General features: G+C 46.2%; 7 protein-coding genes across 7 annotated transcripts in view, besides 8 other annotated features; 6 read left to right on the top strand and 1 right to left on the bottom strand.

Annotated features, from left to right (window-relative positions):
• The window catches only part of PVX_114185 (hypothetical protein, conserved), a gene marked incomplete at its 5' end in the record, with an annotated part of 2,192 nt that extends 145 nt beyond the window's left edge, over nt 1-2,047 (top strand). The window contains one exon of the mRNA XM_001616175.1: nt 1-2,047. This exon is cut by the window's left edge and continues 145 nt beyond it. Coding sequence (XP_001616225.1) covers nt 1-1,982 — 1,982 coding nt within the window. The 3' untranslated portion in view covers nt 1,983-2,047.
• A 1,551-nt stretch (nt 2,048-3,598) lies between these two features.
• Nucleotides 3,599-3,634: a microsatellite.
• Nucleotides 3,635-3,986: 352 nt separating this feature from the next.
• Nucleotides 3,987-6,787, top strand: PVX_114190 (Pfs77, putative; the record flags this gene model as incomplete). The annotated part of the gene is made up of 3 exons (XM_001616176.1): nt 3,987-4,446; nt 4,743-4,805; nt 4,932-6,787. Exon 3 carries the CDS (start codon nt 4,964-4,966, stop codon nt 6,785-6,787), a length of 1,824 nt encoding a protein of 607 aa, XP_001616226.1. The 5' UTR covers nt 3,987-4,446; nt 4,743-4,805; nt 4,932-4,963.
• Nucleotides 5,827-5,891: a microsatellite.
• A 685-nt stretch (nt 6,788-7,472) lies between the features above and the next one.
• Nucleotides 7,473-9,056, top strand: PVX_114195 (hypothetical protein, conserved; the record flags this gene model as incomplete). The annotated part of the gene is made up of 1 exon (XM_001616177.1): nt 7,473-9,056. The coding sequence occupies exon 1, from the start codon at nt 8,022-8,024 to the stop codon at nt 9,054-9,056; it is 1,035 nt and encodes a 344-aa protein (XP_001616227.1). The 5' UTR covers nt 7,473-8,021.
• A 1,555-nt stretch (nt 9,057-10,611) lies between these two features.
• PVX_114200 (hypothetical protein, conserved) lies at nt 10,612-16,199 on the top strand (the record flags this gene model as incomplete). Its single annotated transcript, XM_001616178.1, has 4 exons — nt 10,612-15,326; nt 15,447-15,548; nt 15,742-15,811; nt 16,018-16,199. Exons 1-4 carry the CDS (start codon nt 10,761-10,763, stop codon nt 16,197-16,199), a joined length of 4,920 nt encoding a protein of 1,639 aa, XP_001616228.1. The 5' UTR covers nt 10,612-10,760.
• Nucleotides 13,321-13,350: a microsatellite.
• Nucleotides 13,948-14,022: a microsatellite.
• Nucleotides 14,693-14,716: a microsatellite.
• Nucleotides 15,602-15,624: a microsatellite.
• Nucleotides 16,200-17,898: 1,699 nt separating the features above from the next.
• Nucleotides 17,899-20,146, top strand: PVX_114205 (nascent polypeptide associated complex alpha chain, putative). Its single transcript, XM_001616179.1, has 4 exons — nt 17,899-18,198; nt 18,450-18,986; nt 19,317-19,424; nt 19,559-20,146. Exons 2-4 carry the CDS (start codon nt 18,677-18,679, stop codon nt 19,693-19,695), a joined length of 555 nt encoding a protein of 184 aa, XP_001616229.1. The 5' UTR covers nt 17,899-18,198; nt 18,450-18,676; the 3' UTR covers nt 19,696-20,146.
• A 295-nt stretch (nt 20,147-20,441) lies between these two features.
• On the bottom strand, nt 20,442-23,151 carry PVX_114210 (hypothetical protein, conserved). The gene has a single exon (XM_001616180.1). The coding sequence runs from the start codon at nt 22,703-22,705 to the stop codon at nt 20,531-20,533; it is 2,175 nt and encodes a 724-aa protein (XP_001616230.1). The 5' UTR covers nt 22,706-23,151; the 3' UTR covers nt 20,442-20,530.
• Nucleotides 21,302-21,381: a microsatellite.
• Nucleotides 23,152-23,940: 789 nt separating the features above from the next.
• Nucleotides 23,941-24,936, top strand: PVX_114215 (hypothetical protein, conserved; the record flags this gene model as incomplete). Its single annotated transcript, XM_001616181.1, has 3 exons — nt 23,941-24,097; nt 24,307-24,460; nt 24,705-24,936. The coding sequence occupies 3 exons, from the start codon at nt 23,941-23,943 to the stop codon at nt 24,934-24,936; spliced, it is 543 nt and encodes a 180-aa protein (XP_001616231.1).
• Nucleotides 24,937-25,174: 238 nt separating this feature from the next.
• Nucleotides 25,175-25,199: a microsatellite.
• The last annotated feature ends 16 nt before the right edge of the window (nt 25,200-25,215 follow it).

The following is a 25,215-nucleotide window of genomic DNA, read 5'->3' as shown; positions in this document are numbered from 1 at the left end:
GCGACCACCCCAAGGGGAAGAAGCATCCCATTGGGAAGAACCACCCCATAGGGAAGAATCACCCCATAGGGAAGAACCACCCCAGGGGGAACAACACAGACGAGGGGAAGAACTCCAAAAGGAGGCCCCGCGAAGAAAGCGCTGGGAAAGGAACCCCCACAGGGAAGACCCACAAACGAAGGGACAATCAAAACAAAAGCGAACTTCTAAACGAAAAGTGCAAAAAAATTATGAACGACGAAAATCTGTCCAAGTCAAAAAAAAAAAAATTAATAAAGGAACATAAAAAAAAAGTGATAGTAGAAAATTACGACTACTACAAAAAATTGAGAATCAAATTGAACGACTTGCTACAGACAAAGGATAAGGACGAGAAAAAGAGGCAAATAAATCTGCTCTGTGCAGAGCTAAAAAAGGTACAGCTAGCCAAATTTGCACGGACCAACTTGGGGTACCACATTATTTCCTCCTTAGTAATCAACGGATCGGAGGAGGTGCAAAAAAAGTTGTGGAAAAATCTGCATGAACATATGAGCGACATCAGCACGTTCAACTTCGTGTCGATCGTCTTCCAATGTTTTTACAAACACGCGAAAGGTGAAGAGATAAGAAAGGACATCCAGCAGTGGCTGTTAAAAAACCCGAAGACCTTTTTCACGAAATTTGCTTCCAGACTGTGGAACACCGTTTTTCAAAAGCTCAAAACAGGCATGAGAACAAAAATTACAAACTATCTGATCATCCCGAATGGAGGTAGCCAAAATGAAAAGCTCGCAAACGGGATGAAAAATATAACTCTGGATATTTTAAAAAAAGACACCAAAGAAATGTTCGAGACGTTTAATGAAGAAAATAAAACACTAATACGTAAGTACCTAATCGAGGTGGTAGAAATGCTGGTGGAGAAGGAGCTCCTTTACAATATCGTTTCTCATAATATCCTCCTGACAGCATCCAAAATTCTAAATGATGAAGAGTTGGCCAACGTCATGGAGACCATCCACCAAGGGTGTGAATACCTCCTCTCGACCAACCTAGGAAATCAAGCGCTAATATATCTCCTAGGGTACGCCACAAACAAACATAAAAAGAGTCTAATAAAGGTACTAAAAAATGATATCTGCGATTTGTGTAAAAATAGCGTAAACTTTCTGCTAATCATTAGGTTGCTCAAAATTACAGATGACACGAAATTGCTACACGATTTTGTGGTAAAAAAAATTGCCTCAAATTTTGAAGATATTTTTAATGACTACTATGGATTTTATGTCGTCATGGAATTTTTCTACGATTTTAAGCAGTCCAACGAGGATAAATTTCTATACGTGCAGTGGAAAAATCTGGTCTACTCCAAAGCTCCCAAAAGTGTTAAAGATGCGGACAAGAGGAAAAGTGAAATTATACAGCCTATCATGGAACAACTGCAAACCGTCCTGCAGGATGAGCACAAATTAGCTCACTACGTAAAGGACAAAAAATATTTAATTATCATTTGTGAATTTTTGTGCCAATCGACAGATGAGCAAGTGGTTAGAGCGGTTCTCAAAAATATTGTCAGCCTCGTCGAACAAATTATCCTTGCGTGTGAAAATAAGGAAGAGGTGAGCTCCAAGTATAATTGCAAAAATGTGAACGATTTGATTTTCAAAATATTTTCCAAATGTGGAAATGGAAGTACTACTCTGCCGGGGGTCCTCCTAGATGAGGACATCCCCTTTTATCGGTGCCTTTCCAATGTCCTCCTCCCCCAGTTGGAAACCGCCATCAAATCTGAGTTAATAAAAACGGTCAACAATTTGCTTCGCTTCCTCAAGGATAATGATGCGGCCGAGTTTGAAAGGGCTCTTGCCAGGGCCAGGCAGGCGGACAATGAGCAAATTTACCAAAACCTGAAGGACACGCTCCCCACGCTCACCCACTTTGACACCTACCTCGAGTTCGTCCGAGGTTCTATGATGCCCAGCCATGAGAACAGCGGCTAGAATTTTTTCCCCACCCGTAAAGCTGCTCGAACGTGCTGAATAAACGTTCCGCATGTAGAGGTAGAGGGGGAAAAAAAAGTTTGCAATTTTTTGTCGCTTCCATGTACGGTGCGTACGCTTCATACGCTTCGTAGGCTGAGTACACACCGTGTCGAATCACACCAACGCTGTGCAATTTCGCCGAAAGCGAATTCCTCCAAAGTAAACGTCCAACTGGTTAGTGTGCCCTGATTATGGAAGAGGCCCCCCGCCCGTCCGACATACTTTTGCGGCACGTTCCCACGTATGAAACATTTTCCTTTTTTATGACTCCATTTTTACGAACAAACGAGCAAGCCATTTGTATCCACGTCGTGGGGCACTGCCCCCGGCGCACATTTCAAAATATGTTGTAACGATTGCCACACCAGTGGTATAATTAACCGTCGTCGCCCATCGTACAAAATGACACCTCCCCAAGTGTGGCACCGCAAAATGCAGATCTTTCTTCCCCCTTGAGGGTAATTCAAATTGACTTCCGTCATCTCCTATCGCAGAGTTACGATGACAAAGCGAACACATCAAAAATTTTGAAAAAAGAGCGTCCTTTCCGAACATATGTAATGAAAAATAGGGGCTAACCAAAATGCACACATAAAAAAGCTCAGCTAGCTAAAATGCATTATCGCCAAAAAAAAAAAAAAAAAAATTCCAAGGCGCAATGCCCCCTGCGGCGTTTCCAACTGTGCAAATGCTCCCAGCATTTTAAAACAACCCATGCTAAAGAGCAACAAAAGCGAAAAAGAAAACGAAAACGCAGAGGGGAAGGCTATCACCCACGTGGTCTTTTTTCCGCTCAGGTAAACTTATCCACAAATAGTTCCTCTTTTTTCGCTCCCACTTATTTTCCTCCTTTCCATGTTACGATAAACACGCAATTTTGTGGCCATATGACGCCTTCAGAAGGACACCTGTGCGTTCCGCAACAACGGTTTGCTGCCCCCTTTACAACGTACCAAAATTAAGTCTACATTAAAAATAAAAAAAAAAGAATTCGTGTAGGCCTTTTAAAATTCCTTCTCGAAGCAGTAGAACGTGGAGTGTTCCAAAAAGAAAAAACTGTGCGGCCATTTTTTTTTTTTTTTTTGCACACCTTTAAGCAAGTCTTACGCTGAGCTTTGCTATGGCGTCAAGGAATGTTCCTTCCTCCCAACGATGACATTTATTTGTTCTTTATGTGCTCACTATTTAGGCATTCTTTGTACATGCTTTATTTTTTTCTTTTTTCAACTTTTCCCAACTTGGCGATTTTCCAAGTTGGTTAGTCAAATCATTGAATTTCGTTGCACACTGGTGGGGACCCCTTTCAGTAGAATTCTCCGCTTTGCCATTTACTGTGCATAGGAGCGCATAACCAGGGGAAATCCGTCCACAGGAAGTCCTCTCATTTTTGCCCCATCACGTGTAAAAGTAGTGTTAAACGGTAAAGTCTTTTTTTTTTTTTTTTTACAAAGTGTCATAAGGAACATTCATAGAGGAGGCAAAATCAAAGTTGCGAACATTGGTAAGTGTAACTAAGGACATAGTGACATGCACAATGTGCCTCACAGAAAGAGCAGTCATGCATGAACGGTTAGACAGTGCCTCCTTTTGTAGAATTAATAGGAAGGACTAAAAATTGTGCTCTTTCTTTGCTCAGCAATGCATACAGTTTTTACAAAATGGGCACAAAATTAATCTTCTTATGTTTTTTTTTTTTTTTTGTGATGAAAAAAATGCGCGAGTTGTAAGTACACAACATGGAGGCCCCTTCGTTAGACTCCATCCTCAGCTTTGTTTCTTTGGCCTTTTTGGCGGATCATGGGTTGTTCACTTGGGTTTGCCCATTTTGCTAGTTCCTCTTCCCCGCCATTTTTACCTTCCCTTTTTTGATAGCTTTTTTGATAGCTTTTTTTGCTAGCTGTTTTTTCCTTGCCATTTTTACCTTACATCCTTCATTTTTTTTTTTTTTTTTTTTTTTTTTTTCTGCACAAGAAAACCTGTGCAGGCAAATGTGCACACACAAAGCGGCCGAACCGGAGTTCCAAAAAAAAACAAGCAGCAACGGAAACAAAAACATGAGTTAACGAGTTGGCCCTATAGACAGGACAAGACGTGAAAGAGTTCCCAACATCGTCGATCCGTCTGCATGAACTTTTACACTTTAAACTCGAATGAGTATCATTTCTACGCGCAAGTTGTCACTTTTTTTTTTTTTTTTCTGTTTTTGTTTTTTCTTCTTCACATTGCTCGAACTTTTGTCTGTAATTTTTAAGGAAAAATCATCATTGTTTTCCTCCCCAGGTGGTGACACACCAATCAATCGCACACTGAGGAGAAGCGTGCAACTGCTCAGCAACCCAACTGATGTAGCATATTTGTAATTTTTGTTAATTATATCCCTTTTTTGTAAAAGAAGTCGAGCTCGAGGAGCAGCTGTTAATAGGTAGGAGAAGACACTCCACTTGTTCGGGCACCTCCAGCGAACTACGAACAGGTGCATTGTGATGCCCACGAACGTGCACACAAATGGGGGCATATCGCCAAACGGGTTAACAGCGTGGAGGAGTTTGCCTGAACTAGCGGGAAAAAAAAAAAAAAAAAAAAAAAAAGAAGTATAGCATATAACGCATAACGTAAAACGACGCATAAAGTGTATAAATTTTTAAAGCTCCATGTTTCCTGCCACATGTGTATAAGTTCACGTCTACATGCTTGCTTCCCCTCCCCCGTTACGTTCAGATTATTGGCGCTCCACCCAACCCATCCTGCAACATTTGCATCTTTCGCAAGATCGCTCAGCAGGTAGGCAGCACTCACAGCAAGCACCCCCTTCGAGGCGCACAATTGGGGGATAATTCCCCCCATGGTATAGATGCCAAAAAAAAAAAACGCACCAACCAAATGGACACTTAATTCACTCCCCCACAGACGAATCCCAATTTTCGGAAAAACACAACATTATGGAGCGAAAACAATGCGCGCTTTTTTTTAGAGACTGTTGCAAAGAAAGGAATGACTCTCCCCCGAAGAGCAACCACCAGGCGAGTGAACACGATGAGATGTACTACGAAGGAGAAACCCAACAGGTGTATGAACAGGTGGAAGAAAGACCAGTCATAAATGTAAAAGGAGACCAGCCAGTCTTTAACATACCAGTATATCAAGACAAGTACATCAGAGACAAAATAATCGAAACGAAAAAATATGAAGTCCAAGACGTTCTGCAGCCAAAACATTATACGCAAGAAACAAAGCATGACGTACCAACAGTGGAGTTACTATTTAAAGAAAGAAAAGTGAACATCTCTCAAGAAAAAATGAAAGAAAAAACAGTGGAAGTTGATATGCCGATAGGATATACCCCTGTATTCTCTCCCATTTGGGATGTCCGAGAGATACCCAGGGTCATACCAAAATATGAAGGAGAGCAAAAAGTAATTCAAGTGGAAGTTCCTCAAATTAAATATATAGACAAATTTGTGGAAAAAGAAATTATCGTTGATGTAAAAGAAAAAATAATTCCTAAAATTACGCAAGTGGAGAAACAGATTGATATTGTAAAATATGAGTGGAAGGAAAAATACCAGGACGTCCCTGTTTGTAAATACGTCCCTAAGATAGACATCGAGTTGGACTGCCCGCCGCCACTCATTGTGCCCTACCCGGAGGTCCACTTTCAAAACATGTCCGAGGTTGTGAACCCTAACCAGCGCGCTGCGGACATCCCCCCGGAGATACTCCTCAGGAACAGCTCCTTCTTCAAGGAGGGGCGCGAAAACGTAGAGGGGGACGAGAGGAAACATGGCTACAACTTCCTCGGAGACCACACCTTCCAGCACCGCGGGGAGTACCAAGGCGGCCCCCACGCGAGCGCATCCAACACGCACGTGGACGCCCTGGTGAAAAAGTCCCTTCTGGACGTCGCGCGGTTGAACTCACAAAACGGAAAAGGCGAAACGCAGCGAAGGGGGTCCCAACCGCTAACCCCAATGGAACTCAAAAAGAAAAAAAAAAACAACCAATGGCCCTTTTGCAATTTTACCAACTGTAACCAAGTGGAAGAAAAAAAACACCTGGAAGACTGCGACCCTAAGACTGGCTACCCCCTATCCATGCCTAAAGACTTTGCCGCATTTTTTAAAAAAGATTTGAACACGGTTAAGAAGCAAATGGGGCAGCACACAGACAGCAAGTCTACCCAATCGAGTAACCTCATGGAGAAGAGTCCCGTCAACCCTACCATAGAATACCTAGGGAAAATTGATAAGCCACCCATTGATGGGGGAAAACTTGATCCGATCTCTTTCAAGTTGCACGCTATCGAAGTGCATCAGTTCATTCCTGTGCCAAGTCTTGCCAAGCCACAATTTTTGGATCTAGTACCACCTGAACAGGTTCAGAATAATGATATTTCGTCTCTCCAAAATGTGTTTGGACAAGTTCCCGAGGGATGGGTAGACCCAAACATTACAGGCTTCATTGCGCCCATGATGTATGACGTGTTGCAGGGGAATGTCCAGCCGCAAAGTCCCTTATTTAACAAACTCAGCATGGTGAAGGACGAGAGGGGAGTCTCCTACCCTTCTGTGCGTGCCGCGCGAGAGAGGGAAAGCACCGCTGGGAGTTACCACCGTGGAATGAGTGTGCAACGCGGCGATCACTACGAGCAGATGCACATGGCGAATACGCATGGGTCCACGAACAGCTTCGTGCACTACAACACCAGTTCGTCGCTCAACTACACCAATGAGAATGACGAGTCGTATGAAACGGTGATGAACTGAGCTGCTGCGGAGTGGAGGTGCGGCAGCAGTGCTTCCGCTATTGGGGCTTGCCCCCAAGGGGGAGAAGTAGAGGAAGGGGAAGAAAAAAGAAAAAATAGTCAGTTGTTCCCCACCGATTTGATTTACCCCCCTTTTGTGAAATTCTGAAGAGCACCTTCTCCGGGTGAGAGAAACGTCGCGTGTGCGCCGTCGCCAAATTAAGTCCGCACACCGTTTCGTCATGTCCCTTTCGCGGATTATCCGTGTGGGTAGTCCTCTCAATGCGCGCAGGTGGGACTCATTGAACGAGGTCTTTTTTTTTTTTTTCCATTTTTTTTTTTTTTTTCCTCCTTGTACGCTATAAAATGAATAAATATTTCGCTCATTCGATTCGCCCGTCCGTTCTCCCATAAGTCACATATCAGTTGCAATTTTTTTTTTTTTTACAATTTTGTTGTTCTTTGTTTCCCCATTTTGTGCTGCCTCCTAAAGTTGTGTTTGCGCCGAGGGTCCCCTTCCCCCGTTTCGCGTCACCCGTGTGCCGGGCCCTACACGCGCATACGCATGCACGCATGCATCTGCCCTCGGCTGACGCGGCTTTTCGGCTGTGAAATGTTTGCCTCAGCTGGGCAGCCCTTTTCAAACGCTACAATTTGGAAAAAAAAAAATACAAAAAAAAAAATAATAAAATAAAGAAGTATGTACAAAAATGTGAGGTCATTTGGGGAAACGCGGCGTAATCAGAGCAGTCATTCATTTTATTATTTTTTTTTTGCCCCCCCCCTCTCACCCGTTACGTTTGACTTTAAAGAAGGGACATACCAAACCAGTAGGCCTTCCTACATAGATGGTGCTCCGTGTGAGGGTCCCACCCAGTTTTTTTTATACTTCCCCCTTTTTTTTGTGAAAATACAAGTTGGGGGAGTGACCCATGTGGGGCGGAAAAAAGGAGGATCCCAAAAAACAGCTCGATTGAAATTGCTGCTATGTGAAAAAAGGTTGCATAGTGTAGAGGGAGGCGGTTTTTATAATGCTCCATTGGGGTTGCCATCATCATCATGGTTTCCATAATCAGCAGCGTCCCCATCTGCATTGCGTTCCCACCTACGTTCCGTTTGCACGTGAGAAGGCCCCCCCTTCTGTAAAATGAAGACCTCTCATCTGTGCGCGGGTGGAGCTGACAGCGTAGAAAGAGATTCGCTCCCCGTGCTGTAGACGCCTACCCCCACAGTGGACGCCCATCCTGGTATACAAAATGTACGTCGATTTGAATTTGAAATTCTCCTCAGCAAAGAAGGCCAAGGCGATGGTTGCCAAGGCGCTCAACGTGGGGTTCAGCATCGTAGCAGTGAGTGTACAATATGAGGAAGACAATAAGGCCATTCCATCTGAACCGTTTAAAATAGTAAATTGCTTCGTGGGTAGTGAAAATGGGAAGGAGAAAACGAATGGGAAGAGCTGCTCTGGGAATTATTTTGTTGACCGATTGGATAAGGAAGAAGAACTACGTGAGCAGCTCGTCCAGATGAGTTCCAACCAGGAGGGGAACTACATTTTAGTGAATCGACCCAACTCGCTAAGCGTTAAAAATGTGTGTGCGGATTTTATAATGCGTGGGAATTGCCCCCTGCCGACGAGGGAGGAGTTGAACGGGTTAAGGGACCGCCTAATGGGTGCCAGCAGCGGTGGAAGTAGTAGTGGCAGTGCCAGTGGCAGTACCGCTGCCAACACCCGCCGAGGCGTCTCCCTCGCCAATAACACAAACACCCACGTGCTGAGGAGAGTCAACATAAAATACCAAGACGCAGTCATGATGGAGCACTACAGCACGTTTGTAAAAAACAGCAACTTTGACATTGTGGCCATCGAAGTTAGCTCGGCAGATGAAATCAATTCAGTCGCCATGAAATTGGACTGTGACATTATATTTTTTAATATGAGCCATACCTTTGCTGTACTGAAAAAATCTGATGTGCAGAGTGCCCTAGATAGGGGGATCTTCTTCGAAATATCCTCCCTTGCCGCACCAAGTGAGGAAGCCCATTACTATCATGCAGCCATAAACATTTGCAGCCTCTTCTCGATCGTCCCCTTTGGCAGAATCATCGTTTCCTCCGGGGCGCTCACAGACATGCAAGTGGTGGAACCCCTCAACTTGCTGCGACTCTTTTTTAACTTCCACAAGATTTCCTACAAGGACCTAATCGGGTGCCTCACCACCACGCCGATTGCCTGTGTGCAGCGCGCCTCCGTGCGAAAGAGCCTCAACACGGCGGTGTTTCAGCGGTAGAGGAGGAGCGGAGGAGCGGAGGAGCGGCGCGGGTGAGGAGAAGAAGCGGGGCAGAAGCGGGGCAGAAGCGGAGCAGAAGCGGAGCAACTGCTGCTTCGTTCCTAAAAGATTGGTCGAGGGGGGAAGACCCCATTTTACGCACAACCAAATGGGCATCAGTTAGGTACCCCCCAAGGCAGCTCTCTCCTCGCCACTTTCGCGCGCCTTACCAGAAGTATGCAACCCCCACGACTGGCAAAGCGATTTTTTTTTTTTTTTTCTAACCACCATAATTTGTTTTTTTAAGCGTTCAACTTAGCTATTATGTGTTCCCCCTTATCACGCATAAGTACCTATTTTTATGTTTGCTCAGCGCTGATACGCCGGATGGGGCGAAAATGACCTGATACGCGCGAATGGAGGTTGCAGCAGGTAAAATGCCCTCTCACGGGGGCTCCAAAAAAAAGGGAAAACCTTCCGAACAAATGGGCAGAGAGCGTCAAATTGTTCACGCGGCTGTGGTCAGCGGCGGAATGGGAACTTCGCGAATCTGTTGCGCGGCCGGAAGAGGGCGCGAAGGGGGGGTTCTTTGCCACTCGAAGTAATTAATCGTACGAAGCGTACGCAGCGAGTGATGCTGATGGAGAAAAACATTACTTTTGTAGAGTGGAAAAATTAGAAAAAAAAAATTTATATATTTTTTTTAAATAAAAATCACATTTTTTTGTTGGCCTTTTTTTATACTTGCTAATAAAATTTTTCAACCGACAGCTGCAGGATTCGAACCTGCGCAAGCAAAGCTCATTGGATTTCAAGTCCAACCCCTTAACCACTCGGGCAAACTGTCATAATATAATAATACATCGCTTCCAGGGGAGGTGCCCATTCCGCTGCCCCCTCCCCTTCCCCACGCCGCAGCGATGTTCACTCATTTAGGGAGTTCCCCCCAACTATGTTTTTTACCATTTTAGCTTATTTCTCGCGCTTCTTCACATTTCTTCTCCTTTTTTCGCCGCTCTTCCTGTTTGCTCCTTCCTAACGTTGACAATTGCGCATAAATGGGGGCGCCAACCGGTCGACAAGCTCTCTCACCTTACAATGCAGCGAAAAAAAATATATGTACACCCCTAAGCAACCGTAGATGCAAGTGCACCGCAGAAATAGGCACGCCATCCACCTTCGCAATGATGCTACATCCCGTGTAACTTGATTGCCTGACTTGAATTAAAATTTTTTTTTTTTTTTTTAGTTGCCTGGTCAGGCGAATCGATCTTTTCTCGCGCCTTTTCCTGAGGAAGCGGCTCAGGCGAACACACCAACGAACGAGCGAACGAACGAAGCACAGTGGCGTGTTGTTCACGGTGAGGAGCGTAGCTAGGCGGAAGGAAAGAACGACAGCGGTAGAAGCGGTAGATGCGGAAGAAGTGGCAGACGTGGCAGAAGTGGCAGACGCAAGAGGGGTCATTACAATCTGCAGGATGAGCGATCATGCGGCGAGCATACCCAGTGCAAACGCGCACTCGACACATCGCTACGGTTCAGCAGAATCGTACGGGTTGCTTTAAAAAAAATTGAAGCCGCTCTCGTGCCAAAGCAAACGTAGCAGAGAAATGCACACACCGGGGGAAACCGCATCTGCTCAACTGGCCGCTCACATAGCAGCTTGTAATACCCCTCACCATTTGTTACAGTTTGCCATCCACTCCGTGGACGCAGCCCACGAATATGAGAAACTTCATCGCGGGTAAGCTCAACCGGTGTAGACTGTTCACGACAACATGGAGGGGCGGAGTGCACGGCAGGGGGAACCTACCCATTCGCGGGGAGGAGAAGTATGGGGATCGATTGACGAGCTGCGAAGAGGGGGTCTCCGCCCCAAAGGAGGAGCAGAATCGGAGAGGCAGCTTCAGTGCAGATGAAAACATCGCTCGAAATATCGCTCACGAGGATGCTCACAAGGACACCCACAACGACGCACAGAACACAGCTTGCAACGCCATAGATGTGCAAAAGCAGAGGGACTTCCTGCACAAAATTGACGAGGACGACTGCGCCCGGCAGGAGCACAGCACCGTCAGAATATTTAAGCAAAGGGATGCCGATGCCGACCCGGACTTCCTCCCGTGCAATGATAAATTCAACCAGCTGGTTAAAAGGTACAACGAGCAGAAGGGACTAGCGAAGGGGGGGGGAACCAAGACGAAGAAGAGCTTCCGATTTGGGCAAACTGCCCTTCCCCTGCAGGAGGATGAAAAGAGTCTGTGGGAAATTTTGAAGGAGAAGGAGGATTACCTAAGGAACAAGAAAAAAATGAAGAACTATCAGAAGGAGCTAGACCAAAAAATGAGCAGGGAGTATCAGAAGGTTAAAAAGGAGGAGCAGTATGTTCACTCGGCAGGGGGTGGGGGAAGCAGCGCAAATGGGAGAAATAGCGGAGTGCATAGCAGGAGCAGGTGTGGAGGCCCTCGCTCAGACCCATCTTCCCCCCACCATGACGACATCGACCGGTTCTTGTCGGGCGACGAGGCCTACACAAATGACATAAAGTCGTATGACGAAATTTACGCCCAGTCACCCCTCCACGGGGGAGAAGCGGCCAAAGGGGGAGAAGAGGGAGAAGCGGCCAAAGAGGGTATACCGCACCGCGACGCGGAGGAGCTGAACATAAACAATATGATACACGAGGATCTGACGCGGAGCGCCCTTGCGTGCGACCTGAACGCGCGCTACGCCGAACTGAGGAGGAAGAAGGTGGTGAGCGAGTTTCTGGTGGACGACTTGGACGCGAAGGGGGAGGCCGAGTCCGCGGCTTCCGGGAGGGACTCCCTTTTCGTGAACGAGGTGGAGGACATCTCGGCGAGGAGGTGCATTGGGGAGGGCTACCAAGTGGGGAAGGCCCCACGCAGTGAAGAGGCGTTGGCGGCTCGGCGCGACAACCAAGTGGGGAGGCAGCCCCCCCCCAGAGAGGGAGCCAGCGAGGGGATCAGCGAATATAACAACGATTGCACCGTCGATCACACCGCCGACCACACCGCCGCTCACGCCGCTCACACCGATCACACCGCGGAGGGCGTGGAGCGGCTGGGCGGGCAGAGCCTGAGCAGCATCATCGACGGGAATATAGACAACCTGGTCATCCAGAGGGAAATCAAAAGGGAGAAAACGGCCATGGGCATAGTCACCGTGCTGTACAATAACCTGCACAGCTGCGACAATATAAACCTCAGCAGCGCCATCATGAAGATGTCAAAGCTGATGGATTCCTACCAGAAGGGGACCCTCACGAAGAACTACATGTACCTTAATGTGTTGAAAAGGGTAAATGAGAAATTGGCAACCTTCGAACTGTCCAACTTGGTGCAGATCTTCTACGCCTTCGTGAAGATGGAGCACTTCCCCTACTTCTTCAACGACGTGATCAATTACATGAGTGTGAATCTGAAGGAGGCTGAGCCAAAGCACGTGTGCAGCATTCTATACACCCTAAGTAACATCCTCGTGGAGACAAACGAGAGTCGCACCTTCAAAATGAAAGTCATCGACATGGTGAAATCTGACATGTTAACAGCATCGACAAGTTTACCCCTCAACGATTTGATATCTCTCCTGACGTCTCTTTCAAAATTAAAGTACAAAGAGGTGAACACCTACTATGAGTTGTCCAAGCGGATAGAGGAGCACACAGATCAGCTGAACATGAAAAATGTAAGCAACATTTTATGGGCTTTTAGTCATATTAATTATACCTCCAAATTGGTGAAGAAGTTAAAAAAAATCGTGGAGAGAGACATACACAAATGTGATCACCTTGATTTGGTAAATATTGTGTACTCACTAACCAAGCTGAATGAATATGATGAGTACCTCTACATGGACATCTTTTACAATGCCATTAATGTGTACATACACCACATGAGTGTAAAAAATCTCTGCATCCTCTTGTGGTCCTACACCTATGTGAATGCCCACAAACCGGATCTCTACATTAACATACTCACCAAGCTAAATGAAAATGTGAAGCAAATCAGCACAAAGGATATCGTCTCCATTTTAACCTGCCTCAGCAGAATACAGTTCAGCTACAAATACAAACACCTCTTTTCCTTTTTAAAAAATAAAGTTGTAAAAAATGTGTACGCCTTCTCCCCTTTGCAAATCACCAATGTGATGTACCATTCGTCCTTCCTCGAAATATACGACCATAAATTTTACTACCTCCTCGTTCAGCAGATCTTCCAAATTAGGCACCTCCTTTATTTAGAAAATTTGACGCTCATTCTGTATGCCCTCAAAAATGTGTGCTACTTGAATGTGCACCACGTGGACGTCTTCCGCTTGATTGCCCACATTCTGCAGAACGTCAAGCGGAAATATAGGCTGCTCTGTGGGGAGGACTGCGTCAACATTATGCTCATTATCAACGATTTGAGCAAGTACGCCCAGCATGGTTACCTCGTTTGTGCCTCGCCCGCATCGAGAAGCACATCGAGAAGCGCATCGGGAAGCGCAGCGGGAAGCGCAGCGGAAAGCGCAGCGGAAGAGGTGGCTTCACCCATGTTGGGCCCCCCCCTTTTGACTTCCCCCCCAGAGCGATACGTAGACATATTCGATGAGACGGTAAACCTGAACGAGCTGCCCCCCGCCCTTATGAGCAACGAGGAGGAAGTGTACCTCCCGCATATTAGCGACCTCCTGTACGAACAAATCAAACTGCGCCTGCACAACTTCTGGCAGCTCAGCATTAAAGACGTTAACAACTTGCTAATCATCATGAGGGACAAACGCATGCACGACGACGTCATCTTAAATATGATCATGCGCCAAATTATTCCCATCCTTTCCAAAAGCACCAACATGGAGTTCCTAATCTTCCTAAGCAACATTACCGCCAGTCGGTACATGAAGTTTGTGGCCCTCACGCACATGTCCAGGAGGCCCAAGCTCATTGCCCTCTTCAGAAAAAAAATAAACTCCATAACGAGTGGCATACTGAACAGCTACGAGGGGGAGGAGGGGCAGAAGCAGGAGGAGCGGCAGCAGGAGGAGGGAGACTCCTGTGGTTCTCCCCTGAACGGGGCAGGCGGTAGTGACCCCCCCGAGCAGCGATCCTTACTTACCATGCGGGGGGAAGCCCCAAGTGGGGATAGTACTCCCCGTGTGGGAGACGACCCATTTGTGAAAGCAGTGGAAAACCCAAATGGTAATGCACACCAAACGGGGGAACCCTCACCATACGCAGTCGCAACCCAAATGGGAAGTACGCCAGCTGGCTACACCCCGCGTAGCGCCAGCGCGGCGGTCGACCTCAACAGCTGCATTGCCCTCTGCTACGCCTGCTTCAACATGCACTACGAGGATGACAACGTACTGAAGCTATACGACTTAGTGGAGCACATGATTGTGCAGGAGAAGAGACCCATCTCCTCCTTCATGCTAATCAATTTCATCTACATGTTGGCCCTCACAAATAATAAGATGCCTCTGGTGCGTAAGCTCTCGCAGGAGTATATGCACCACAGGTATGGAAGCGATCTGGAGAAGAGCTGCCAAGAAGGGGGGTCACCGCCAACCCCGTTAACCATACATCCAGATGAACAGTACAGAAGTGACCCCTCATCGATGAACCACTCTAAGAGGACCCCCCAGCATCACAACGATAGGACATCCTTTAATTTATTTTACGAAGAAAATGACAAACTACGCTCCTACCTGCAGAAGGGGGACGAAGAGGCCTGCTTACTACTTCTAAAACTGGCCTACGTGAACATTCAGATAAATATGTACCGTTACTTGTACCACCTGCTGAGCGAAATTTGCAGCTACTCTGAGCAGCTCTACACACAGGAGTTTGTCCTTCTCGCCAAACAGGTCTGCTACCACGTCTACAATTTTGTAGATTTTTTCTCCAAAGATAAGGAGGCCAAGTATGTCTGGAATAAGGTGGCCCCAAATGTCTACATAAATGAGGAGAGCATCTACCTGGACTTGGATTTCGAGCCCTCCGCTGTAAACGTGCAGATAACTGGGGAGGGAAGCAGCAGAAATATGTCTGCGCACAGGATGGAGCACACAGCACAGGCCAGCGCGCCGACCAGCGCACCGACGCAGAACCCCAAAATAGCCAAAGCGTTTGACAACAATATGAATATTGCCAAGTTTTTTTACCACGTCCTCAATTATGACATGGACGATGTGAGCAGCAGAAATGCCAACTCTGCCTCCTCCCGGGAGGAGAGGAAGAAGATCAAGATGTTCCACTTCGACCACGTCATATGCAACATCCTCAACTTTGTAAGTGCCCCCTATCGGCACGTAAGCGTCTTTGTCTACCCCGTGCGTGCTTATTTTTTGCTCATTTGCTCCCCTTCCCGCTGCTACCACACACGCACGCACTTGCACCCCCCCTCGCAGCTGAACGTACAGTACAAGGGATCCTACACGCATGAAAACATTTACAAAGTGTGCTGCTCCTTTCCGTACGAAAGGCATTTAATTGACTTAATGTCATATGAGGTAAGCGAGAACGAGGGAACACGCCCCGTCGTGGGAACCATGCGACGTTTTTTCTCATCACGTGTAGCAGTTACAGCGCCCTTTGCGGATGCGCAGTGTAAAGTGTTCCCTTTTCCTAATATGTCCCTTTGCCATTTTTTGCAATTTTTCGTGATTTTTTATTTTTTTATTTTCCTTACTTTCGCCTTCCTAGGATGTCCTCTACCCGTCGCACAGACCGCTACTCTCCGCGGAGCTGCGCCAGAAGCAGTTGGCCTTGAAGGGTAATGTCGAGATGTCGCCACTTAGCACTTGGCACATGGCACATGGCACATGGCACATAAATAAAACAGCACACTCTCACACATTGAGCGGGTTTTTTTTTTTTACGCCTATGCTCAAATTTTACCACTACGCTGCTTTTGTGAAGTTGCCAGTGCGACTCTTTCGGGTTTTTTTTCCATTTTTGTTTCGCCCCTTCACCGCGCAGGCTGGACCGTGCACGCAATCAATTTTCGAGACCTGTACAATAGCGTAAAGGACAAAAACGTCATCTGCTACATCTTCAATATTGTGAAGAAGATAAAAAAGGATTTGAAAGAGTTGCCCGATAGTGAGAAAAAACTGGAGGAAAAAAACTTCTGGGAAAACTTGCAGTATGCCAACATTTAGCTGACGTAGACGAATGGAACTCCTTTTTTTTTTTTTTTTTGAGAAATGCTCCTGCATATGTGAAATGTGCAAGAGAGTCGCTCAACTCTGGCTACGCCCACCCTGTCGTACACTCCTACCTTCACGTGGTAGGCCGCCTGTGAGCCACACGAGCGATAATCGCATAACATTTTGTTCGTTGACTCCTTTTCGCAAAACACACACACAACTTTTTTTTAAGCTTTAAAAGTGTTCGTTTTGAAATGTAAAAACACACGCTCTCCATAAAAACCGTAATGGGGTAGAAACCGCAATGGTAATATTGCAAATAAAAGGAAAAGTGTCACTTTGGAGAGTTACATTTTTTGGAGGGGCAATCCAGTCACCCCCAATTTATGTGTAACTCTGTTAGGCGAAGTGGGCCCGCCACGAAATGCGAAGTAGGATGGCGTTCGCCAAATCTGATTGTAGTGGTAGGTTGAACGACTAGCTAAAATGAGTTTTTTTTTTTTTTTTTTTTTTCTTCCTCCCGTTCAGGCAAAAATTAAATGTGCAACATTCCCCCACATATTCGCACAAACGTGTAGGCCATTTTCGACCTTTTGAAAAATATGCACAACCTTTAAAATGGCAACACCGGTCACAAAATGGGATCCCCATTTTTTTCCTTTTTTCCAATTCGTGAATCATTAATATGCGAGAAGAAAAAGGAACAATGCAGGTAGGGTACTACCACATGAACATTATGCAAAAAAGGGAGGAGTGAAATGTGCTCCCCAACCAAAAACTTACATAATACTACGCAAAATAACAGTTGTGTTGTAAATAAAAAATCGCCTGATTGTTCATGTAAAAATTGGCCAGTCATTTAAAAAAAAAAGATGGCAATGTTGCAACAACGACGGGGGGGGAAGCATCACATAAATGTTTTGTGCGTATAAATGTTCTGTGCATATATGTATTAGTACATACATACATATATACACGTGCGTACGTAATGCAATAAATTGCACGCGGGAATTTACCCCAAACTGCTGACAAATTCGACACTTTGAAACCTTTCCGGGCAATACATCATTCCTGCTTCGTTCTCGCGCGGATTTACACTCCTTTTAGAGGGTTAAAAATGCAGTTTTTATTATCATTTGTTACAGCTTTCCACCTCTGTACGCATAGTTGCTAAGTTGGGGGCAGGCAGCTGCACCGCCCTCTGAATTTTTTTTTTTCTTTTTTTTTCTCCTATAAAACGCATACGGAAAAAAAAAAAAAAGTGGCTGCAATGCATTTTCGTAAAACGACTTGCATAAACTGTTCGCCGACACGCACATACAATACATACGCATGGGTGGTACACGTTGCAATTTTCTTTACAATATGAATTGTACATACCTTTTGCGAACTGCAAAAAATTTAGCTGAAGGTGAGAGGAGATGTGGGTCGAACGCGGCCGGCGTGTTTACTAGTGAAATATGTATTTTTTACCAAGTCGTGCACTACGCCTGGCGTGTATGTCAACGCGCCCGTTTTAACGCATGCCTACGCGCGAGAATCCGCATGTAATATACTCCTTCCACCACGTTCGCACTGCACTGCAATACACTTCCAGCGCGATTTCAACGCGAATCCGTTCCAGCGTGATTGCAGGCCAACACGCGTTCGCGATACCCTTTTTTGCCTCCCCAGCGATTAACCAGCGCGCTCGGAATAAAAACAAATCCACAGGGCAGCATTTAAAATTTTCATCTTGAGCAGTTTAAGAATAAAAACCCAAAGGAAACAAAAAACGCAGCAGCTTGTATGTATGTATGTATGTATGCATAAATAAAATAAACACAGCCGTACCATGTATACGTGTACATATATATACGTACGTAGTAGGTAGGTTACTTGCCACGCATCTCTGCGTCAATCCATCCGTACATTCAATACAGTGATTGGCCTGCACGAACCACAGCCTTTTTACTTTTGAGAATTTGAGTACTCCGCCACCGCTTGTTCTTTGTTTACGTTTCTACATATGGTAAACTCTCCCCCCCTCCAACAACAACCTTGCAAAAATAATTAAGTTTATTTAGCAGAAGGGACCACACTGCATGTGCCAGTTCGTGTATATTGTTTTGTGCGGCATTTGCATAGCATTTGTATAGCATTTGTATACCTGCTGCATACCTTCTGCATACCTTCTGCATACCTTCTGCATACCTTGTATACTTTTTTTTTTCCCCTTTTTTTAATTTTGCCTCTTTTACATGTTTGTCCCCCCCCCAATAGCCACAGGATTATTTAACCACAACGCTGACAGTTCGTACCCCTCCCGCAAGTTACGAATAGTTGGGTAGCTAGTAGGCACAGTTGCGAATAAGTAGCCTCATATAAAAGCGAACAGCTGCACTGCACGCTTGACGCTGTATAATAAAACCCCCCCCTCTAAAGCTACGCACCCACTCTGCCGCCTTCACAAGGCATACACATATAGAAGGAAGTTTCAACGAAGCAAAATGCATGACGATAGAGTAAACTCCAAAGATGAAATTTCATCGAGCTCCTCCTGTGAAGAAAATGACGAAAATAAAAACATTTTAAACCCACCAAACAGGACAAAGATGAGCAAGGGGGAAAGAAGGGCCAGGAAGATGCTCGTCAAGCTTGGCTTAAAGGCAGTCCCCAATGTGCACAAAGTCATTATAAAAAAGTCGCAAAAAATGATTTTCGCCGTATCCAATGTGGAGGTGTACAAAGTCGAGGGCACCGAATCGTACGTCATTTTTGGAGACGCCAAGACGGATGACATCACCAACTCGATCAACAGTAATGCGCGAGCAGAGGCGAGCGTGAGAGAGCATTATATGCATATGATTATGTGCACACTTTTGAGCGTTTTTTTTTTTTTTTTTTATCCTTTTGCATACGTGCGTACGTATTTATTGCCCCACTGGTTCGCTCCTACCTCGTGCGCACTCAACAGTGTCGTCACGATGGGGAGCCGCCGTGCTGTTTGTCGCCCCATCTGGGGAGCAGGACAAATTGCACAACCTCCTTGCAGAGGAGGTGTAGGAAGACCATATACCCAGTATATTTACCCTCCTTCATTCATTCATTGCTTTTTTTTTTTTTTTTTTTTTTTCTCCCCCCCAACAGGTCTCCTGCCAGATAGCCTCCCGAAGGACGGTGAAATGATGGACGAGCAGGAGGTAAATTTCGAGGCCCCTGAAAAAGCGAACGAAAAAGTTCAGGACTTAGACGAAGGTAAGCCACATTTTGTGCCCTCCAAAAGGAAAGAAAACGCCGCTCATTTGCTGCGATTTACGCCACTCATATGCTGCGATGTGGCACGCACGTATGCACCCCATGCTCACGGCGCGCCCCCCACACACTTGCAGGAAAAGCGGGAGACGTTTCGATGGACGACATTGAGTTAATTATGTCTCAGACGAAGTGCACGCGCGAAAGAGCCATTGAAGTGCTCAAGAAGAACAACAACGATTTGGTGGAGTCCATCATGGAGTTGAGCGGTTAGCGGTTAGTGGTTAGCAGCTAGCGGCTAAACCGCTTTACTGCTTGACTGCTCAACCGCCTAGCGGCCGAGCGCATGAGAAGAAGATCCAAACTGGGTGCGTGCGCGTGTAGGTACATGCCCTTGTGTATGTACGCACCACATGCCGCTTCCCACGTGAAGTACTTTTTTTTTTTTTTTTTTTTTTTATTATTTTTGCCCCTTCCCACGAGCCCTCCTGTCCCCGCTTTTTAACACTTGCCCAAGTTTACCTGTGCACCTACATATGGATCACGCCTCCTGCGCCATCTGTGTTCTGTCTGTTTAAATTCCCCACGTGTAAAAGTGCAAACTGGACGCATGGCTGTCCTACACGAATGACTCCACTACACGTATGGCTATTCCACACGCATGACCAGCTTCACGAACATGTTTCAATTTTTCCCCCTTTTTAAAAAACAAAATTGTGAATCCCCTTCCCACCAACTGAGTTTAGCCCACCTGGCCAATAAGACGGTGGAACTATTAGGTGGTCTGCGCGTGGCCTTTACACGAGCGGATTAAGAAGGTGGCACGGGTGCCCCCTAAGGTCGATTGTACAACTGGGTGCATTTTCCAGGTAAAGTTCTTTTTTTTTGCATCCTCAATGTGGTGATGTCTACGTGGGGGAAAAAAGTACCCCTGGAAGTGGCCGTTCCGTTCGAAAGGAAGGTCCAGAAAAAGAGGGGAAAAATCAATGCAGAGCAGAGGCATGCACTGTGAAGAAGGGGAGGGGTGAAACGCATGCCCATAGAGGGCGTAAAAACAGTAATCCTGTTCGCACGTGAGATGGGTCCTTCCCACGGAGAACCCCTCGCTACTACTTCCAGAAGGAGCGGAGCAGGCCCCTAATCCCGGAGGACTTCTCCTCCTCCTTGTGAGCGTCCGGGTTGAGCAAAACGGAGTCGCGGCACAACTGCATCATGTCGATGCGCAGCGGGTCCATGCACATTTGGGTCATTTTCTGCTCAAAAAAGGAATTGTCTACAGAAAATAATTTCTGATTGGACGGCACGCACTTGGTTTTCACCTGCAAAGCGTAGATGGACAAATGGCGGAAGTAATATTTCTCATTGACCAGCGAAATGACGTCCTGCAGTCGGTTGAAGAGGATGGCAATTCGCAGCAACGCTTCATTATGAATCATCTGCATTTGTTGCATTTTCGTGTACACATAATTTCTCGTTTTCACTAAATCGAAGAGTACGTGAGCTTCCGCATTTTTCCCAGCCACTGCATAGTGACAAGCGAGGCAAAAAGATTTGACATTTTTAATAATCTGTAAAATGTTAATAAAAATTTCGTCATTATGTTTTAACTTGTTCAATTCGTCTACGTTCTGCTTCAAAATATCTGCGTATCGAATTCCTGTGTGCAGCAGGGGCATTTCTTCGATGATGTCTCCAAAATTTTTTTTATTTCCAAGTGGGAAGTTTTTCAAATGGCTAGCTGAGTATATGGAAAATAAAAACTTCATCAGCACAAGGAGGGTACGTTCTGTGTCTGCGTATAACTTTTCACAAGAGAGGTACTGTTCTATGTGGTTCCAAATTTTCTCCATCATTTGGTGGTCTTCATGTAGAAGGTTTCCCCTACTCAGATGAGTACCACTCGCAGATGCCTTTTTATTCCCCCCAGTTGATTTGATTAACTGCTCATGAATGATGGTCAGACATTCGTAGTATTTTGCAAATGCCTGACCATAATTATGCACAATAAAATTGGCTTCATAAGAATTTAAAAATTTAAAAAGTGGAAACTCCTCTTTATTCACACACGATGTGACTTCTCTCAAATTGAAATTTTCATTCAGCTTTGCAATTTCCTCCATGGGAATTACATTTTTCACGTTATCTAGGGCATTTTTTATTTTTAGCAAACTGGAGTAGTCCCCCTGGAGGGAGTCTCCGTTCCCCTTCAGTTCATACGTACTGTATTCAATTTTAATCTGCACAGTATTTTCGATCATATAAATTTCAAGTTTTTTATAAGTTGATATGTCCTTGCTCTCGTCCGTCATTTCCGTGATGGATGTTTTTTTTTTCCTCTCCCTTAGGGGTACCTCTTCGTCGTGTAGCTTCTCATCGAAGCTGCTTAATTTGTTTTTTTTCAAATTGTACAGGCAGATACGTTCGTATGAGTGAATAACGGAGAGGAAGTAGTCGAACGTTTCGTCAATGCGGCGTTCCGCTTCGATGAGTAGATTCCCTTTGCTATTCATGAGGGTGTTTTCTGTAAGTTCATTTTGGGTATGTTGGCTGGCACGGCTTTGTCTGCGTTCTTCCGATGGCGAAGCAACAGGTGAGCCACCTTTTTCTTCCTCTCCGTCTTTTTTGCCTTCCCCGGTGTAGCGCGTCCCCTCCACGATTTCATTCAGCATGGCCCTTTTGACCAGCTTCACCAGCTTGGTAAACTCCCCCACTTTTGATAAGCCCTCCTCAAATTTCTTCCCTTCCAAGAGGTACGCTGTTTGGACGTACGCATTGTAGCACTTCATCTGCAGGTCTGTGTTCTTATCCACAGCGGCTTCAACGGAGTGACTCATAAATTTCACTTTACCCATGGCTCTCTTCACTCTCCTCAAGTAACAATACGTAGATCTGTATGGTATTTTCAAATTATTTACATCCGTTTTTATTTTGATATACCTACATCGGCATGCCTCCACATCTAGTAGCAACAACTCTAGGTACTTCTCATCCACATTATCCGTTTCGTACAGCCTCGTTATGTATTTATTTCCCACTTTTTTCATTTTGCATAAAACCTTCCCCTTTAACTTGGCTCTCCTTCTTTTCACGTACAGGAGGAACCTCTCCAGGTCCTCTTCATACAGCCCGTACTTTGCATACACCCTATGTAGGTACGAAAATATGTCAAATGAGGCCTTGCTTCCCTTGTTCGGCTGCTTCGCACTGGGTAGGCTCTTCCCCACCTCCCCCTCCTCGCCCTTCACCGCGGGGGAGCAGCCATCAGCGGGGTTGCCGTCCGCCATTTTGACTGCGCCGCGGGGGGGCAGCGAGGAAATATTGACGAGTGGCGAAGCAATCTCGATGAGCAGCCAACAAATTTTAATGAGCGGCAAACAAATTTTGATGGGCGCCCTTACTGGCCAGCTGTGCCCCTCCCCTGATGGTCACGACAAACCGGTTGGCAAGCAATTCACACCCGCGCGGGGATACGGTTCCTTTTCAAGCCTTACGCTCAAGCGTGGCTTTCCTCTTTGTTGCCTCTCCCGTTGGGAAAAAGTTCCGCTCCAATGGCGCTTCTTGGGAGGGAATTTCTCCGCGGGGGGGAAGAAACTGGGCGCAGGAATCAACCCAGTGGAGGGCAACAGTCAACCCACACGGAGGAAGTCAACCGCGTGGGGAAAAATGCTCGAAATGGAAGCTTTCCAGCCACTCACGTCGAACGCGCGAAATTAACTCGTTTAATTCAGGTGCCGCGAACGCGCATGGCATGTACACGCGTGCATACATGCAGAGGTACACTCAAATACAATGAGCGGCAAACGCATATAAATACGCTGAGCGGTACACGCATATGCCTACACTCTGCGGTGCGTGCCGCGCTATAAGCAGCGCAATCCGGTCGGCACAAAGCCCATCTCGCCCGCAGTAGGCGCCAAACTTGGTAACGCTGCGGAGCGACCCCTGTATCTCCCCTCCCCCTGAGGAGCGGTGCATTAGCGGCCAAAAAAAGGTGCAGAAAAACGGTGCGGAGAAGCCGCATACTGGCCGGCAAATGTCCACTTTGCTATTCCCCACTAGTGATAAAAAAAAAAAAAAAAAAAACATCAGCACAAAAAAGGGTTCCCTTTCCTGTTAGGAAAAAAAATAAAAAAAAATAACACATAGAATCGTATAAACCTCTTCAACGGAAAATGTAAAGTCCTTTTTTTTCGATCCCCAAATGTTTATGTCTCTCTCCTTTTTTACTGCTCTCTCTTGATACATAAAAGAAGTTTACGCAAAATTTGCACAAAATTGCGCCCCAATTGCCCCTGTCTCTACGCTGCGCAGTAGCCGAAATGGGACTTGCTTCATGGTGACGCCGAGGGAAAGCGCAGCAAGCCATTCGAGCCGCCCCTTCCGACGTGCTCTCTTCTAATCGTGGGAGCACTTCCAAACTGGTTTCCCTTCGTGTTGTCCAAAAAAAAAAATGCACCATGTATGGCTGGGCACCCTAATCATCCTGCTCCACCTCCTTGTGAGGTGCACATGTTACCAAATGGTTTATGTAGCTTTCCTTCAAAAGGAAAATGACTCGAGCGAGCTGAACAAGCTGTCCTGTTCCTGGCGATACTACTGCCAAGAGGAATTTCACTTCTGCGAGTACGGCTGTAGTTCCAAGAAAAGTCTCAAGGCAGGGTACAACCTGCTTAGCAGTAAGGCGGAAAGATGCACGGGGAGATTTACCCACCAGTTGGCTTTTTAAAGTGGAAAAAATGAGGCAGCCGGGATGAGGCCATAACAGCAGCGCGTTGGAAGTCTCCAATTAGTTAAATGTGTAGGGGAGAGGACGACTACCCCTCAGCTTGTGAATGTCACCATCGCCAAATGGACGTGTGTGTATTTTTTTTCCCCCCCCTTTCAGCCACCAACCTGAGGGAAAACTGCTTCATCAACGTAGAGTGCGAGAACCACCAGATTTACTTTGACACGGAGGACCCAGTGCACTTCCTCTTTTTCGCCAAGCCGTTCTTCCGCCTCAACCGGGGCTTCACCCTGTATGTGCACCTGGCCCGAAGGTGAGGGGCGCGGGGGAAATGCAGCTGCGAATGGGGGGTACACAGCAGTTAGCACGTCGGTTAACACGTCAGTTAGCACGTCGGTTAACACGTCAGTTAGCACGTCGGTTAACACGTCAGTTAGCACGTCGGTTAACACATCAGTTAACATGTCGGTTCATTCGTCCATTAACATATCGGTTAACGCGTCCGTTAACACATCAGTTAACGCTTCTGTTCACACACCTCATATTCCCCCCCCAAGGAACGACGGAGCGGGCGAACGCGCGCACCATGGGGACGACCGAACGGAGACCACCATCTGGCGACTACTACGCCTCACCTGGAAAAGGACAAATGAGTGGAGACGATACATCTCGAAGAAACACAAAAGGAGTTTAATCAAGTTGTTAATCTGCCTCATTCTAATCCATATGATTCTTTTTTACCTCTATATTTACACCTACTTGTATTTGGACAAGCAAGAGGAGCTGTAGCCCCGTCAACTCGCTCTGCTAATGTGGGAGTGGCTCGGACAAGGAACATCTGCTTCCCTCCCAAATGTATCCCATAAATCCCTAACCAGCTAGACACATCACAGTGAGAAGGGTGGAAAAAAAAAAAAAAAAAAATGGGGAGTACAGATAGGTAAAGAAAAAATGCAACACGGTGAGGGGAAGCACAAACGAGCAACGCTGCTTATAAAACGGGGAAGGCACACGCGCATGGTCGTGGCTGCCCTATTGAAGCAGCGTGCGCACAGAGAAACGGGGCTT

This window comes from Plasmodium vivax, chromosome 11 (assembly GCF_000002415.2).
Source record: "Plasmodium vivax chromosome 11, whole genome shotgun sequence".
NCBI lineage: Eukaryota > Apicomplexa > Aconoidasida > Haemosporida > Plasmodiidae > Plasmodium > Plasmodium vivax.
The sequence above is the reverse complement of the archived record's forward strand: the minus strand, read 5'-3'. Positions and strand labels throughout refer to the sequence as shown.

Coding starts and splice junctions, on each gene's coding strand:
- PVX_114210 (XM_001616180.1), bottom strand. CDS start 22,705: ATGGCGGACGGCAACCCCGCTGATGGCTGCTCCCCCGCGGTGAAGGGC.
- PVX_114205 (XM_001616179.1), top strand. CDS start 18,677: ATGCATGACGATAGAGTAAACTCCAAAGATGAAATTTCATCGAGCTCC. Junction 18,987..19,316: donor CATCACCAACTCGATCAACA/GTAATGCGCGAG, acceptor CCCCCCCAACAG/GTCTCCTGCCAGATAGCCTC. Junction 19,425..19,558: donor AGTTCAGGACTTAGACGAAG/GTAAGCCACATT, acceptor ACACACTTGCAG/GAAAAGCGGGAGACGTTTCG.